The following is an 18,837-nucleotide window of genomic DNA, read 5'->3' on the forward strand; positions in this document are numbered from 1 at the left end:
TCAACTCGTTAACATTCGTGAACAACGTTCGTGAATAATGTTCACAAACCATATTTATTAATAAAACTCTTTTCAATATATTAAATAAATAATAAAATAAAAAAATAAATAAATTTAAATGATCAATCTTAATATCAATCAAACAATTAAAAGTTTCAAACAATCAAACAAGTTTGAATTGAGAGCTTGATAACATCTAAACGAACCAAGTTCAAACCAATCTCGAACCAAGCTCGAACCAAGCTTGAACTAAGCTCAAGCCAAGCTTGAATTGTGAGCTTGATAACATCTAAACGAACCAAGCTCAAGTCAAGTTTCAAATAAGCTCAAGCTCATAAAAAATAAACCAAGCCAAGCTTGAACACTTATTTCAAAAGCTTGGTTCATTTTAAGTTCGGCTAGGCTCGGCTCGGTTATCTTATCAAACAATTGTTGCAAAAGACGAAATGCTTGCCCCCAGCGCCCCGCCGTACCCGACCCAAGGTTATCATGAAGGAGATAAATCGTAGCATCCGAGTAAGCATGTGATTATCTTATCAAACAAGTTTGAACACCTCAAAACTCGTCTCGACTTGGCTTGATTTGTTTACAAATCCTACTCCCGAACCATCCGTCGTTCACGGCTTATTCTTTTGCCCTTTCTCGCCCTAATCAGGCGAGCGAAGCCATGGCGGAATCCTCGCCTCTCGATCTCTCCGACCATCCTCCTCCTGTGTTCGACCTGCCCTGCGATCCCCTCGCGCCTCGCCCCTACGATGATTTCGACCTCGATCTGGTCTTCGACTGGGATTTCTCCGTCGACGATTTCCTCCAATCAACTGACAACCAGCCGTCCCACGCTCCCGACGATCTGCCGGATCCGTTCTCCGGTGGTGGATCTGGGAATGTATTATCTTCCTCCTCCCCTCCCCCTCTCCATCACCAGAGCTTCGATTTTCCCCACGAGTCGAATGGTTCCCACCCCGCCTCGCCCTATTCGGGAAACTCGTCCCAGGAATCGGGCGTCGTGGATAAGGGCGTGAAGGTGGAGGCGGCGAAGATCTTGAAGAGGAAAACAGATCGGGTGGAAGGATGTTTTGATGCGACTTTTAACAAGTTACAGCGATCGGGCATGACGGAGGACGAGGAGGAGGATAAGAAAAAAGAGAGGATGATGCGGAATCGTGAGAGCGCACAGCTCTCCAGGCAGAGAAAGAAGAAGTACGTCGAGGAGCTGGAGGACAAGGTTAAGTCGATGCAGTCGATGATCAATCAATTGAACGCGAAGATCTCGTATGTCATGGCTGAGAATACAACCCTGCGGCAGCAGTTGGGTGGTGGGGGCGGCACTGGCCCAGCTGTTTATCCTCCAGTTGGGGCAATCCCTCCTATGCATTTGTCCTGGCTTCCCGGGTATGGTTGGAGACCGCAAGGGTCTCAGGTCCCATTAGTTCCAATTCCGAAACTGAAGCCACATCAACCTGCATCTGCTAAATCCAAGAAGACGAGGAGCAAGACTAAGAAGGTTGCTAGCGTGAGCCTTTTGGGGTTGTTGTTGTTTGTTGTTGTGGTATGTGGACTTGTGCCTGAAATACATCTCTGGTACCAAGGAACTAGAAATGAAATAGATAACGTCGAAAGAAGAATTCTTAATGGTTCTATAGGAAAGGTTCTTGACGTCAGTGGTCGTAATGAAGTTGGACTTTCCACTAGAAGTACCCGTTTGGAGAAAGATGGAAGTAGAGTAATTCAGGTACATAATGGTGGGCCATTGCCTTCCACTGGTTCAATTTCAAATGCAGCCAGACAGAATTCCAGTGATACACTACCAGCGTTGCTTTATGTGCCAAGAAATGGAAAACTTGTGAAGATCGATGGCAATTTGATAATCCATTCTGTGCTTGCTGGTGAGAAGGCAATGGCCCAAGCAAAGGAAAAATGCTCCGTCAAAGAAAGTAAAGGAACATCCTTGGCTGTTGCTGGCGATACGATGTCAGCACTGGCCGTCCCCAATTTTGAAAGGGAAGTTGATCGTTCTCTTCCTGACAAAAGATATGGCAATAACTTCAAAGAGACTTCTGTTGATGGTCCAGTGTCACAATGGTTCCGCGAAGGAATGGCAGGTATGAGTATACTTACTAGTTCTTTTATGTAGTTGTCTGATCCTTGAGTTATACAAATGCTTCACATTGCTGTAGATTTTCTTGAACTGATATCATGTTTATAGTTTGTTGGAGCATTAGCGTTACCAATGTGTGTTTTCAAGAAGAGGATGAACTAAAAAACAATAAGAACTGCTGTAGAAAGCGGTTTTGTTATACTCCATGCTAAAAATGATTGAAACTATGTGTAAGTGGAGGGAAAAATAAAGAGGTGAAACAACTTTACTTAAATGATAGGTTTTTGATGTTTGTGGTTGTTAACAGGATGAATCTTTGGCCAAAGCTTTTTTTAAAAGGTCCTTTAGGGTATAGTATTGAAAACTATCTTGGAGGATCCTTTAGCCACCCATTCCTTGCTTGATGTTACATATGTTGTCTGCACACACATTTATTTACTCATTGCCCATGCTATAACAGATATATGCAGATATCTATCTTTATTTACTCTTTTTTTTTATTATTATTTATAAGTTTACCTTTATCCAGAACTAAAACGAAAGCCTATTGTATTTTTTGAAACAAAACTAAGTCAAGTTTAGTTTTTTATTTTATTTTTCAGTCTCAGATTTGAAAATTTTGAACGGCCATTCCTACCATTTTGTTGTTCAGTTTCCATCCAAGGGATCTCGCACTGCAGCTCATAGTGCATAGATGTATCATTGTTGTTGAAGCTCTAATCATCCCAAAGTTGGATTTACTTGACAAAGCAATCACAAGTTAACCAATGATATCTCTGCCACTTGGATAAGATATATTTTAGGATTGACAAAGTTGTCCATATTTACAACTACTGCATAGATATTCCATGTTGTTTAGGTCCTAACCGTTCTATGATTTGGTTTTACTTTTCAAAGTAGTCCTAAGTTACACAAAATATCTCAGTGTGATTTGGAGATGATATGCTTGGGTACAACAACAATTAAGCCTTTATCCCACAAAATAGAGTGGGCTATATGGATTCTCTTACACCATTAGATTCTATCTCCTATTATGTCCTCATCTATATTTAAAATGAATTTTAAGGTACCGAAGAAAATTTAAGTTTAGAGAGTACTGTTACTCTGTTATTGTCAAATGCTCGTGATTGAATCATCCTGAATGAGTGAAATATCTAATCATGCAAGATTTTTCAATTGCCATCAGTATAACGTGTCTCCAAATCCAAGTTGTAATGGTCAAAGCAGTGTATGCTCACATGTAGAAAGCTAGCAGATGTTGACTTGCACTATTTCCTTTTGTGACAATCTTAAAGCACCTTCTGATGAACAAAAGTGATCACATTACTGTAAGCTATGAGAATTTCAAAAGGGCAATTGGAGTGATGAAATATGTTGTAGTAACTTATTAAGTTGTCAATTATTAGTTTTATGTGCACCTCAACTTAGAGTTTCGCATGGAGTGCTAGAGTGTAGCCACTTAATCTTATACTTATATATGGTGATTTTGCATATCAATACCTTTATTGGCTGGTTTTGGTGCACATTGATGAACGACTTTGTTATGTGGCATTCCTTTGGTTTTCTACGATGTTCACCCACATTCTACCTTTTTTGCGAGAATTCTTCCTTGAACATTGCCTTTGGTTAACTGATTGGGTTTACTAAAACTAGTAATTGTTGGAAATGAAAAAGTAATTTGTTTACAGATTCTCTAGCACCCTGCAGAATTTCACATAATGTCCATTTGGATCTAGTTACTTGTACAGAATCCATTTGGTCTTCTGAAATTCTGGAACATATTAGTCATTATAATGGTGATTACCATTTGCTTTTTATAAATAAAAAGAATATCTCTATTCCACACTGAAAACAGACTAAAACTTTCGTTTAGTGGAAAAAGATCCTATCAGATTTGAACCGACGACTTACACCTTACCATGGTGTTACCACTAAGTTAAAAAGGCCCCTTTGTGTTCAATTCATGAATTATTATAGTCATTTTCATTATGAGACTACTGCACTGCAAACAAATACAAATATAAATAATATATGTACTGATTTGATACCCTGCACTGCTGCACACCCACTGTGGGCGACCGAGTGCGTGGGTCGTCCGGAGTGCACTCAGTCTCCCATGGGTGTCGCGCACCATGGGTGTGCAGACTATCAATTCCCAATATATGTATATATCATATATATATAGGGGTGTATATTGATATTTCTTTGAACGTTAAAGAATTGTCCTTTGCTCACTGCATCAGTTTTTCATTTCTATTGTATCGCAAAGCATTCATCTTTGACGTGTGGCACTTTACTATGGCAGGCCCGCTTCTAAATTCTGGACTGTGCACGGAGGTGTTCCAGTTTGATATCTCACCAACATCATCAAGTGGCGGCATTATCCCAACAACTTCAATTGTAAATGCTACATCAATGGATAACACTTCTGAGAATTTCACTTCTGCGCCTGGTCGTCAAACGGCAATAAAGAGTAGGAGGATGAAGTACACTGAACCAGCTCCACTAAATGCAACTGTCCCAAATGACACACAACAATTCAGAAAGCCGTCCGAAGGAAGCAACTTTGGTGGCGACAAACCAGTTACCTCCATTGTGGTTTCTGTACTCGCTGATCCTAAAGAAGCCGGAATTGGGGATGGTGAGGGGATGATCTCTCCAAAATCGATATCTCGTATTTTTGTTGTAGTGCTTCTGGATAGTGTTAAATATGTAACATATTCATGTGTTCTGCCCTTTAAAACCTCTGTCCCTGTCTTGTAAAACGATCAATTGTATGGAATAGAAACTACAGAATTAGGAGTCTTTTCAGCGTGTAAAGTTGTTGACAGGGTATAATTACAGAGAAGTGGTATGATTACTATGTTGTTTTTCTTTGTTAGAAACACCTCACCACTTGTGCTATAGTCGCAGAAACCCTACTAATTGTTTTTTCTAGAGGGCCATGTCATAGAATCCTCGTTAGTAAATATAATATGAAGTAATTAACTATCAATTAGTTACTAACTAAATTTTAATAATATTAATTACAATAAGTATATTATTTGTAACCTGCACTGCACTGCATATTATATCTTATCAAAAAACAATAAACAAAATTGAATTAAATATTAAAAAATAACTAAATAAAACAATATGGTCCAACAGCCTTGTTTATTCAGTTGCTTACAAATGTCCTTCAAACAAGCACCAAGCAAACTGAAAGATGACAATGGAGTTGCAATCAACTTGAGAGTCAAATTCAAGTGATGGTTGGCTTGACATCGTTTATTCATACAACATAGGTTTCACAAGGTTATTAACTTATTATTGAAGAAAGACATCAAATTCCTTTTATTTTAGATGACTAGCAGACCCGTCTGTCTACCTTTGTGCAATGCACATCTCTTCCTTCCTGGCACCGGCTAATTCGTCATCATGCAGACTGACACCACAAACTTCAGATATTGTTGATATTTATGTTGAGCTTTTCGAGGGTTTTATCCTCATTCCTTTGTGCTCCTCGCACCTTTTCCTTCCTTCAACAGGCTTCCTCTTGCAAACAAGCTCATTGCCAATATCCACACCGCAAATGTTCACTTCATCGCCAAATTTGGATGGATGTTCCGTGCTAGTCAATGACTTAAGCCGTGTAGTGATCCTCTGGCCTTTGTGCAATCCACACCTTTTTCTTCCTGGAGCCGGTTTACTCCTACAAACTAATCCATCACCAGAGACCACTCCACAAATAGCAAATTCCAGGTTGTATATATGTGTTCCTTCCACAGACCGGTCAGCTCTTCCAGTGGACAACTTTTGGGTAGTGATCGTCTGCCCTTTGTGCAGTTCACATCTTTTTCTTCCTTGAACAGGCATGTTCTGACAAATTGATCCATCTCTGCATATCATGCCACAAGTATCATATTCCTCACCAAAGAGACATGTTTCTTGAATAATTTCAGGCTCAAATTCACTTCCAAGTGGATTTGAAAGTTTATTATTGGATGCAGATGACTCATCCTCTGCCATTATGTTGTCTCTGCTAGTTACATGACTGATTCCAGTAATCCTCTTTCCTTTATGATTTGAACACCTTTTTCTTCCTGGAACAGGCTTGTTCTTACAAATAGAGCCATAACCAATAGCAACTCCACAAATTACTTCATCTTGATGAAGTTTATCATCGTGTTTAACTGACTGGAGCCAAGATTTCACAAGATTGAGAATTTGAGGGAGAAAACCTCTCTTATTTTCTGATTCGTCTTCAAGAAGTGGCAAGTCTGGAGCAATCTTGATCCCTAATTTCTTACTAGATAAAAGTCTCTTCCAGAAACCAACATTTGAATTGGATAACCCCTTGTCTAACTTTAAGATGTCTTCACGTCGACAAGTGCCATTCCAAATCGTGTTCCATGCATAATCAAAGACTTCAAGTAGCCTCCTCTCCATCTCCATTGCTTCCTTTTTGTCGCTCACCTGCACATGTAAGGAGACTTAGCTTAAGAACAAAGAAAAGGAATTTTCTTAAAATATATGCAAAAATTTAAATGAGAATGTTGGATTCAATATGAGATATGTTAATAAAGAAAACTAAGGGCCTAATTTAGGAGTAAAGTAATAAATCAAATTGCCTATTGGTGGTAATATGGACATCTAAATATCAGCCAGGAAGATTCCTAAAGCTACTATAATTGGATTTATCAAATACATTGTTGTTTTTTGGAGGAAGTTCAAGTGAATGGACAACATCCCAGAACTTTTAAAAGGTTCTTTCTGTTGTGTTTATGGACAACATAACAGAAAAAAATGCTCCTAGAACAACTATAGAAGGCAACTGTTTCCAAAACTTGTTTATGATTTCTTCATGTCTTTCATAGTGAAACTCAATGGTGATTGATTTTCTTAGTAATATATGAAGTTTATTATATGCAAAATAAAAATTCACTTACTGGAGCCCATCTAAACACAATGGAAAAGCCCATTGAGAAGATCTCTTTAAATAAACCAGGGCCTGTTTTAAGTTCAGGAATTTCAATTTTCCTTGAACTAGTAACTGAACATCCATGATCCAAATGAGATCCTGCACGTCCATACTGTTGCAGCCTTGTTCGAACATTATCAGCTTGGCCAAGATACACAACAACAACTTTACTTAAAGCATGTTGCCTGGTCTTATGGATTTCATTGGTAAAAGCTGCAATAATCCCTAGTTCATAAAGTCCAGGACACGCACAATTAGCAGGAAGGTTGTGGGTTCTGTATCTCGTCACCCCATCTTTGCCCAAGGAATAATCATTCCAATCAGATGATCCAATAAGAACCTGACAGATGGACAAGCATATTATATATTGCATAAAATAAGGACCATCATATTATGATATGCACATGTGCTTGCTCTTTGTGTGGTTATAAATGAAATACAAACTCATATTAAGTGCATTCATTCTAGAGGAGATAAAACAAAGCTCTTCTTTGAGTTTTATAGAAACTGTACTACTATTGGTAATTCTCAGATATCTTTCAGAAGAATTGAAATTCAAGTAAAAACTGACAGCAAAATGTAGCTAAATGATCAGATACAAGCATTTGTTTGGTAACTGAAGATTTTCTATTTTTAATTTGCAATTTTCATAGAATAAAATCATTGAAAATAAAAAAAAAAAAAAATTTATCATGTTATTCATCTCCAATAAATTTATAAATACGTCAAAATGTCTAAATATTTTTTTTAACTATTAAATATTATTTTTAAAAAATAGAAAGTTTGTATACCAAACAAAGAAGATTTGTAAATTATCCATTTTCATAAGAAGATACTGAGATTGATTGTGTATTGCAATTATGTGATATAGAGATCTTTTCTCAGTATAAATTTTCAACTAGCATGATCAGCTGCACTATGCCACCAGAAAAAAAAAATTGTGAAACATGACATCCTCACTTGCGATGGATAAGGTTTAGGATTATCCTGAGCCCATAACATCAATTAGATGCAAACAAGAGGAAATTGTATCAGAGGGTAACCAATACACCACTGACCTCTCGCTCAAAATTTTGAAACATACTGTTTTTGCTTCATCACGAGATGCAGAAAAAGAAGATAATGAACATGGTAGCCCAAGGTTCTTTGCTTCGAGTGTGTCACATGGCACACCCAAAGCCTAGGAAACTCATGATCTTCAAAAGTGTAGATACTTTTTGCCAAATAATTGAGTTTTACATTTCACCCTCAACACCATCAATGATTATCATGAAGAAAGAAGCAATTTTTCACATAAAAGGATGATGAACCTTGTGTCAATTGTTTTGTCATTTATGAAATAATATTTTGTAGAACACCAAAAGACAAAAAATGTGAATTCAACGATAACCATACAAGAGACACACACACAACAAATGTTGCAAGCATTATTGCACACTACCATATTACCCAATGAGGAGTAAGTTGAAATATAAGAAAAAATATTGATATTATCTCTCAACATAACGAAACAAATACTCATCAAAGACCAAGAACATGGAGAAAAAAGAGGTAAAGAAATATGAACTCAAGGAAATTCAACCACTAAAGCTAATAAACTTCAGGAACATAAAGACCTAAAATATCCAATATAGGAAATTTAAGGATCAACGGGCACTGAGCACCTAAGTTAGTTATGAATCATAGGTATGGATAAAAGACAAACAAATATATGTTGTTGTCTATTATGCATGATGCAGTAAAATGCCATACTCGATCCTTCAATTCCTATAAGCCGCATTGTTCCTACATAGGATCTCAAATTCCACAACCTTGGTTGATACCATTCAAGAACCACTTCTTGGAATCAACATTATCAATAAAGTCAGTGGATCAATAACATAGATAAATAGATTTCATAATCATCTATCATGAACCCCCTTTCATAGATCTAAAGTGGCACACCTAGCATGAGAAAGTCATCCTATGACCTACTATAAAGCTCAAATGGAAGAATCTTCATTTCTCAAATTAGAGACAAACACATTATTTGCAAGAAACAAAATAATTTCAATACAACAAGATAGCAAACACAACAAACATAATAATAGGATATAAGCAATATAACGTGCTTTGATCTAATCCTTAAGAGAGTCCTATCCGATAGAATAAAAAATATAAAACCAAAAGTATAGAGAAACCAAGATAAGTCATTGTATGCACCATTTATATAAAACTCCTTCAACCTCACTTTAACCTCTAAAACTTGACTCTTCATACACCAGACTGCAAGTAGACACTTGAGATCTCTATTTATTACATCAAAATATGCTTGAAAATAGTCTTGTTGGATACTTAGATCACACCTTTATCAAATACTCATACTAAGTTTGAATAGGATAGACTTTACTTCTCCTTAAACACTAGGCATGTTTCCTACGAGAAAAGAAATTAGAAAGGAAATAAGATGTTTCCTTCATTTCTTTGGGAAAAAAAAAGTATGACAGAAGGAGATGATTAGAATATCTTTGTTTACTTTTTCTTTATATTGCTTCTATCCAATTTGAACGAAAACTCACTTTCACAGAGAACCATTTTCAGATCTAAGCTTTAAAAAGTTTAAAATTATTTTCTCCTTAAATTTATTTTTTATTTATATTTTCTTTCTATTTTATGTTTGACAAATAAAGTTGTAATATTTTTTTCACCTTCATTCCTCGTGCCGTCCTTTTTTCCTTTCGGTAGATGACTCAACAGTCAACACAGTTCTATTTCCTTTCATTCAAGAAGAAATTGAAGAACCAAATGGAACGAACTGATCAGAGAGAGAATCAACCAATTCAAATTCCATCGCCGATCAATGTCATACTTAAATCTTAACTTTCTCAATCTTTTCACATTTCGAGATCTTAGTTCAAATAAATTAACCAACCAAACAAGTTTTGTTATGAAATTAAAACAAAAAGTTTAAATGGGCGAAAGGACCAATCAAACACGAATCGAATCTCACAATCATTTTCACAGTACAACCCATGCCCTAAAGAGGGCGCCACCATAACAAGCTCTTTGCAAGAATGGCGTTCTACTGCTACTCCAGAGCAAATCGGGTTTAGGGCAAACAAAAAAAAAATAGCATCATAGAATCCATCGGAAACTCTCTAGAACTTAACGAAACAACTAAAAACAAGAAAAATAACCACTAAAACAATATCGATTTCGTAGATATGTTCAGATCTTACTTTTCCCGCTTTTTGGAGTGCATAACATTTATTGTAATCGTAATATGACACGCCAGTTCATCTACTCTATACCTTGCACAAATCGTTTTCAGGGGACAAACGTCGTCTTGAACCCGTAAAATCTAGCGGATCCGAGGGAGGAAGGGGCGACGAAGATGAAAGAAAAAGGGGAACGCGAAGAACGCAAGTGTACCTTCCAAGGGGAGAAGATGGAGTCGTGCTTGGTGCGGTCGCACTCCTCCCTTCTGAGCTTGGGGGGAAAAATCATCGCCGGCATCTCCCATATCGTCGTGGCGTCTCCCCTCTTTTGTTTGCCATGGATCCAGCAGCGGCCTCGGGTACTTCCTGTTCTGTGGTTTATCTGAAAGGAAAGCGGGGTCCACTTGCTTATTTTCACTAAATTTTTCCATCTAAACATATCGTTGCAACCTTATCCATCGTCCACAAAATGGTGAATTAAAAGAGGAGACGATTTTGACGGTTGTGACGGTTTTGATAAAAAAAAATTATATATTTTTAAAATAATTTTTAAAAGACGGTTTTGACAGTTTTGATAAAAATATATATATATAATTTTTTTAAAAAAAATAATTTTAAAATGACGGTTTAGATAAAAAAAATATATAATTTTATAAAAAATAATTTTTAAAAACTATAAATTAGAAATATATAAGTAATTCTTTTAAAAATAATGTAGAGAAAAGTGGCATAGATTCTGTGATTAAATTATGAAAAAAATATAAAAATTTTAATCAAAATTTATCGTATATTAATTTTGATTAAAAACGGTTAGATCCATCTAATAATTTTATTTATCAAGTAATTTTGATCAAAATTATTATATGATTATTCTAATCATTTTTAAAAAAGAATATGGATAAACTAACTTTTAGGGCATTAATCTATTCATATTTAAAATTTGACTCAAATGACAATACATTAATTTTTGACTTTTAAAGTAGAAATCATTTGATTTAAATAGAGTCAAAGATGTGAAGCTCTTTGAAAATAAATTTATTAATAATTTTATGCCAATGGAACTTACCCAGCCCAAAGAAATTATCATTAATTAATGTGATAAATCATTCAATAATAAAACGACAATTTATCAAAAGACGTACTAGGTTTAATGTATGTACTAAAAAGCACATCACAGTTTTGTATTTATCAAAAGGCGGAGTTTACCAAAATCAATTCCCAGATTACCCCTCTGGCTAACCTGGCAACCGCCTTTTTCAAACACATTTTTCCAAAGATCCAAGCCGAAATTAGAATAGAAAAATAATTTGTGATTCGGATGCACGTCTTCTCACCGTCTCTCTCCCTCCATCCCTCTGTGTGGTGTTATAAACTTGAAAGAAAAAAGAAATATGAACCCTGCGCTTGTCTTTACTGCTCGTGGTGGTTGACGGGATTGCAATAGACCAGTTAGGTTTATGGCATAATTGCGTAAGAGTTGCTAGAGGAGACCAAGGACAAATTAAGTTAAGAAGGTCAGCCGAGAAGGACAAACTTTTTGCAAGAGGGAAATTAGTAGAAGCACACATTTAAATATTTAGACATGTATGTATGGATTTTTTTACTGTAAAATAGGGTAGTGAAGGTAAATAAAAATTACACTATTTGTGTGTGAAGGGTGGCAGCAAAAAGTGGTTTTATGGTTAATTTTGGTTGTGTGGGGAATAATATTCAACAACACCTGAATTATGATGTAATAGAAGACTTAATCAATTTAAGTCATGTTAGTTTTTGACGTTGATAGTTAAGTTTGGCTAAAAATTGTTTATTTATGGTTTAGAGTTTAGTCAGTGGTGGTCCTAGTTTACAAGAAGTATCTGCTTCAAAAGGGGCCTGATATCGATAACGTGTTATGTGGTTAAAACTTTGCTTTTACATCAGACCCTTCTTAGTTTGAGCAAAATTACAATTTAACTACAGAAAAAGATTATGTAGTTGCAAATTTACTAAAAGAGTTTGTAATTTATTTATCAGGGATGATCATATAACTGACGAAATTCTATCTGAGATATAGAATACTCTTGATGCAAATTCTAGTATTGGACATGCAGATAATGTAGGAAAAGTATCCAGAACAAATATTCCATCATCTTCACAGTATAGTTGTGTGCATAACAAAAATAGAAATATAAGCAGTAATTTCACATTTGATCTAAATGAAGAAGCTAGTATTCAAGAAGATGAGGTTCTGAACCCGTGTGCAACACTTGTTGATTACTATGAGCCTAGTTGGAGTGAGGAGGAAGGGTATTATAACCGAAATGGAGAGGAAATGCAATGCAATACAGATGTACAAGAATTCTTTGCTGATGATATGCAGATTGAACAATATGAAATATCTCAAGAGCAGTACAGTGACTTAGAGGAGGAGTTCCCAATAGCTGATGATCCATATATTCTAAATTCTCGATTGCTCCAAAGGCCAATTGAAGAGGCAACAGATCAGCATGAATTTTTTGTAGGACAGATATTTCAGTCTCGACAAGAGTTTAAGAATGAACTTGTGAAGCATGCCATGGTTAAACATATGAGATATAACCCAGTTGACACTCGGAAAAATAAAGTAAAAGATGTCTGCTTCAATCAACCGTGTAAGTGGAGAGTAGTTGCCAGGGGGGTGTCGAGTTCATTGTTACGAAATATATAAAGGAACACCAATGTGGCACCATTAGGGAAAGTGCTGATCATCAAGCATGCTCTTCATCCTTTGTAGCTTCTTTTGTTGAAGAGCAATTTCTTGCTAATGAACAATACAAGCCAAGTATGATTATAGCATATATAAAAGCCAGGTTCGGAGTGACCATATCCTACAGAAAAGCTTACATAGCTCGAGAGAAAGCGATGAAGAAAGTTGTTGGAGATTATGATCAAGCATATAAAGATCTTCCACTATATCTGCGTGAGTTAAGAGTCAAGGATCCTGAAACCTATGTTGCACTACACAGGAATGGGGATAATCAGTTCCAACTCTGTTTTTGGGGTTTTGGAGCTTGTAGAAGAGTATTCAGGTCTTATATGCGTAAATTAATTGGAATTGATGCCACACACCTAAGAGGCAAATATCCGGGTGTGTTGTTGATGGCTACATCAATAGATGCTAATGACAATGTCCTCCCAGTAGCATTTGGAATCGTTGAAGTTGAATGTGGGTCGGCACGGGAGTGGTTTCTGGATCATACGAAGAGATTCTTTAATGTTGATCCAGAGTCAATGAGTATAGTATCAGATAGAGATCGTGGCATTATAGCAGCAGTTAGGAAAGTCTACCCTACTGCCCATCATGCTTTTTGTTGCCACCACATGTCTTGCAATATGGTAACAGATACTACAGTAGATCAGGTTTAGGGTTGTTTTGGGTAGCTGCTCGAGCAAACACAACACTACAATATGATCTCATAATGCAGTCCATGCTTGAAAAACATCCAGATGCTCATAAGTGGCTTCAGAACATTGACCCTAAAAGATGGGCTAATGCACACTTTAGTGGCAGAAGGTACACAATGCTAACCACCAATTGTGTAGAGAGTTTAAATGCTTTGTTCAAGGAGACGCGTGAACTTCCGATAAACAGGTTAATTGATAATACCAGAAGAAAGGTAGCTCAATGGTTCTTTAACCGTAAGGAGGAAGCGTCGAAATGGTATGTAACGTTGACACCTCATGCTACCAAAGAAATTGTTAGGATGTATACTAAAAAGCCTAGCTTTTGGTATAAACATTTATCTAGAAATAAGAATCACATTGGTCAAATGTCTACATTTATGATAAATGTAGTTGTTCAATTAATTTATATTGTAGATAACATGGTGTGTGGTGTCACACACAGAAGATCATGTTATCGGTTCCTTATAAATTATAAACAGTAGCTCACGACCAAGATGGAAAGGAACAAACCATTGGAAGGTCGTAGTGTAATTAGGTATTAATTTATCTTAACTATATAATTACACTAGTACACTTAGAGTGTATTGAGTAGGACCATTTGAGATCGTTCCTTTTATACTGACTTTATGAAGGAACAAAGACCTCAGTTATTATGGAAGTGTGTGCTCTTAATCCTAATATAATAACAAGCACATATATTTGATATTTATTTCTTTAATTTATCAATGGGTGAGATTTAGTTCGATGAATCAATAAGCCCGATAAGTTGGGAAATGATATCACTTATAGTGTGTGTTGTTGATTATAGAAGGAAACTGTGTCCTAGTGATTTAGGTTGAGAATGTCCCCAAGAGGAGCTCATAAGGATTGTCATGTTAAACCCTGCAGGTGGACTTAGTCCGACATGACAATGAAGTTGAGTGGTACTACTCTTGGAGCTATATATTAATTAAGTGAGTTGTCAGTAACTTACTTAATTAGTGGACATTTGTTATCTTAAACACAGGGAGACTAACACACTCATAATAAGAAGGAGCCCAAAATGTAATTTGGGATTGGTGCGGTAGTTCAATAATAGTTCTTTAGTGGAATGAATTATTATTGATGAAATTAAGTTGTGTGTTCGGGGCGAACACGGGATGCTTAATTTCATCGGGAGACCAAAACTAATTCCTCGTCTCGGTCCCTATCGTATCCTCTTAATTATAGAGTACTATACCCACCTATACCCACTTTCTTACCCATCCTATAGGGGCCGGCCAAGCTAGCTTGGAGACCAAGCTAGGGCCGGCCATGGGTATGTTCATGGGTGAATTCATGTGGCCGACCCTATTAAAATAAAAAGGAATTTTAATTTTAAAATTTTTCTTATGTGGATAATATAATTTAAAAGAGAGTTTAAAAATTTAAATCCTTCTTTTTATAAGATTCTACAAAAGATTAAGAGAAGAGTTAAAATCTCTTTCTTTATTTGTAGATTAAAAGGTTGATTTTAATTTTGGTAAAAACTTTCCTTTTAATTATATTCATGATTTAAAAGAAAGTTTAAAAATTAAAAATTCTCTTTTATTAGTTTCTACAAAAGTTTAAGAAAAGATTTAATATCTTTCCTTATTTGTAGATTGAAAGGAGATTTTAATTTTTAGAGATAACTTTCCTTTTTGGAAATTATCCACATGTTTAAAGAAAGATTTTAATTTATAAAATTTCTTTTATTAACCAATCATGAAGGGATTAAAATTATTGGAGAAATTTTATAAATTTCTAGAAACAAATTAGGAAGTTTTAATTTTGTTTTAATTAAAACTCTCCTTGTTTTGGGGAGAAGAGGCGGCCATTATAATTTGAAAAGAGAAAATTATTTTAATTAAATAAATTTTCCTTTTAAATGGCAAAATAATTAAGGAAGTTTTATTAAATTTTCCTTATTTGCCAAGATCAAGGATTATAAAAGAGGGGTAGAGGAGGCTTCAATGCTAACGACTCTATTCTATTTTTCCTCTCTTTTCTCCTTGGGTGTGGCCGGCCCTTTCTTTCCTCTCCTCTCCTTTGTGTGGCCGAAACCTTCTCATGGTGGAGATAGCTTTGGTGGCCGGATCTAAGAAGGAGAAGAAGGAGAGAAAAGAAGCCTCTTTTCTAGCATCCCTTGGAGCATGGTAGTGGTGGCCGAACCTCTTCATCCTAGGAGAAGTTTTGATGGCCGAAACTTGTAAGGAAGAAGAAGGTGCTTGGTGGTTCTCATCTCGGAAGATCGTTGCCCACACAACGTCCGAGGTTAGAAGAGGAATACGGTAGAAGATCAAGAGGTCTTTCTAAAAGGTATAACTAGTAATTTTGTTTCCGCATCATACTAGTTATTTTTGGAAATAATACTAAATACAAGAGGCATACGATTCTAGAGTTTCGAATTTGTTTTCGATATAGTGTTCTTTTGTTTTTTTCCTTGTGATTTGATTGTTCTTTTCGGTTAACCTAAAGTTATTTTAGGAAATTAAATATTAGCTTTCCATAAAAGGTTTTGTCTAGTCGGTGGTGGTTGCTCCCATATCCAAGAAGGTCATGTGCCTCGCCACGTCAATACTGGGAACCAATTATGGAAATTAATATTTAATGGAATTAATAACTTAAGGTGATTTGGGTCGAACGTGTTAAGTTCCGCAGGAGACCCAAGTCAAAACCTAAAAGAATGAATAGATTAAGTTTTGGATCAAACGTGTTAAGTTCCGCAGGCGATCCAAAATTTAATTTAAAAGAACACATGGTAGCTAGGAAAAGGTTCAGACCTTTGTACAAAATTTTTGTACAGTGGAACCTCTAGGTTTTCCGAGTAGCAACCAACAATTGGTATCAGAGCTAGGGTTTTGCCTCTGTGTATTTGGTATTAGTTTAATTATGCACATGTCATACATAATTTAGGCAGGATAATAGTAGGATGTGCTAACTTTGTGGATGCAGGATCCAACTATTATGGCTTATAGTTATTATGTGTGTGATTGGACCCTTGGACATGTCAAGGGCATTTTATTGTGTGTGCATGATTGTATTATAAAATACAACAGGAGCTGTATTTAGTTTTATTAGGATTTTATTTTTGATCTAGTTACATGTACATTCCTTTTATGGAATATAGGATCGATGGATGTAAATTTTATTTTATGTTCGATCTAGTTTACATGTACATTCCTTCGAGGAATATAGGATCAAAATGTAAAATTCTATTTATGTCGCGGATCGAATCTTGCAAAGCGTGAAACCTTCTAAGGACCAGAGGTGCAGCGGAACTAGGAGCAAGATGGATGCGACAGCTAGACCCGGTGGCAGTGGCCAAATATGGCAGCAGCTTGGGATGACAACACACGGAGGACAACAAGAGATAAAAGCCATAATAGTTGAAAATTAGATTTTCTATTTATTTCTTTTATATTGTGCTGTGTGTGCATGTTAGTTTACATATTTAGTAGGCTAGCATAGTTAAAATTCCTCATTTATAAATAACTAAGTGGGAGAGGGATTTTTAAGTAAATCCCATGGTCTCCATTACTGGTTTGTAAGTGATGCAAACAAGCTTGCGCGTTGGCTCTGAGTGCCTTCCTCCATAACGGATGAGCTTGTTTGTGGATCACTAGAACAGACTTCCATTTTTAGATGACTATAGGAAGTTAATTAAGAGCGTGTGATCTTCCCCAACGGAAGGGGCATAATCTTATTAATGGACTTAGTGTCAAGTAATGGTATACACTTAGACACATCTAATAGTATCCTCCCCATCGGAGTCACTGCTATTATTTGTGTGACCAAATGATACCAACTATTAATTTTATTTGTCAAAAAGTTAGGTTGACAAGATAATAAAATTAATGGGTTAAAACCCTCCTTTTACAAATGTTGAATTTGTATACGTCCACACTAACGTGGCATGCAAAATTCACGGTGTTTTGAGGTGTTGGTGAATTTAAATAATATTGTTTGAGGAATCAATATTTTTTTTAATTCAAAAGTTTTTGACCAAATATTTGATCAAAGACAGATCAACTATTAATTTTATTTGTCATAAAGTAAAGATGACGAGATAATAAAATTAATGAATAAAATCTACTCTTCAATTTTGTATACGTCCACACTATCGTGGCATACAAAATTCATGGGGATTTTTAAGGAGTTGATCTTGACCAAATATTTTTGTGATTCTTAGGATTTAAATATTTGTCAATCCCCTAGTAGTCATACTATAGAAAAGGCTTAGTAGTCCCAATTGTAATGATTGGAATAGGACTTGGACATTAAGGTAGACTGTCTTCTTAGAGCTAAGAACAACATAGGTGTATTTAATTCATTAGTTGAAACATGTTTAGTGGTGTTATCTACCAGAACCTGGAGTGTAGATACAGATGCCATTAATCATGTCCGCAATTCATTACAGGGTTCCAGGAAACCCGGCAACTAAATGAAAATTAAAACACCGTCCACATGGGCACTATTATAAAAATGGTAGCTGTTGCAGTGGGAGATGTTTATCTTTTGATAAGAATAAAACATGGATTTTTGAGTAATTGTCTTTACGCACCAAGTTTAGAAAGAACTAGTTTTCAGTTTCTAAACTATTCAAAGAACTTGATATTCTGCCTCTTTTAATAACAAAGTTGTTATTAAGAAAAAGAGGGAAGTTATCTGTTCTGGTACGTTGGTTGGCAATTTATAAATCCAATAACTCTCACGATGCAACAAATGGAAATTAGTAACACATCTTCTAACTTTAAGAGAAAGTAACCTTCGGAAATAAACCAATTATATCTTTGGCATCTAAGGCTAGGTTATATTAACTTGAGTAGGATTCATTGGTAGCTGATGAACTTTTGGGTTTATTAGTAGTGGAAATCTTTCCAACCTGTGAGTCTTACTTGGAAGGAAAAATAACCAAGAAGCTTTTAAGTCTAAGGGGTATGGAGTCAAAGATATGTTGAAATTGGTTCATTCTGATTTGTGTGATCCTATCCAGACAAGAGGTAGTATTGAATATTTCGTCTATTTTATAGACAACTATTTAAGATACAAATAAATTTACTTAATGTACCGCAAGACTAAGTACTTTGATTAGTTCAAAAAAGTACTAGGCTGATGTGGAGAAACAACAAAGTAAAAAGACACTATGGTGAGATCAT

The 18,837-nt window shown here is 35.8% G+C and overlaps 2 protein-coding genes across 2 annotated transcripts; one reads left to right on the forward strand and one right to left on the reverse strand.

Moving 5' to 3' along the window:
* The first annotated feature begins 616 nt into the window (after positions 1 to 616).
* LOC121981352 (bZIP transcription factor 39-like) lies at positions 617 to 4,903 on the forward strand. Its single transcript, XM_042533820.1, has 2 exons — positions 617 to 2,102; positions 4,404 to 4,903. The coding sequence occupies exons 1-2, from the start codon at positions 668 to 670 to the stop codon at positions 4,859 to 4,861; spliced, it is 1,893 nt and encodes a 630-aa protein (XP_042389754.1). The 5' UTR covers positions 617 to 667; the 3' UTR covers positions 4,862 to 4,903.
* Positions 4,904 to 5,201: 298 nt separating this feature from the next.
* Positions 5,202 to 10,626, reverse strand: LOC121981353 (protein EFFECTOR OF TRANSCRIPTION 2-like). Its single transcript, XM_042533821.1, has 3 exons — positions 10,470 to 10,626; positions 7,027 to 7,398; positions 5,202 to 6,553 (listed from the first exon to the last, which is right to left on the reverse strand). The coding sequence occupies exons 1-3, from the start codon at positions 10,551 to 10,553 to the stop codon at positions 5,555 to 5,557; spliced, it is 1,455 nt and encodes a 484-aa protein (XP_042389755.1). The 5' UTR covers positions 10,554 to 10,626; the 3' UTR covers positions 5,202 to 5,554.
* Positions 10,627 to 18,837: the final 8,211 nt, after the last annotated feature.

Source organism: Zingiber officinale, chromosome 5A (assembly GCF_018446385.1).
Source record: "Zingiber officinale cultivar Zhangliang chromosome 5A, Zo_v1.1, whole genome shotgun sequence".
Classification (NCBI taxonomy): Eukaryota; Viridiplantae; Streptophyta; class Magnoliopsida; order Zingiberales; family Zingiberaceae; genus Zingiber; species Zingiber officinale.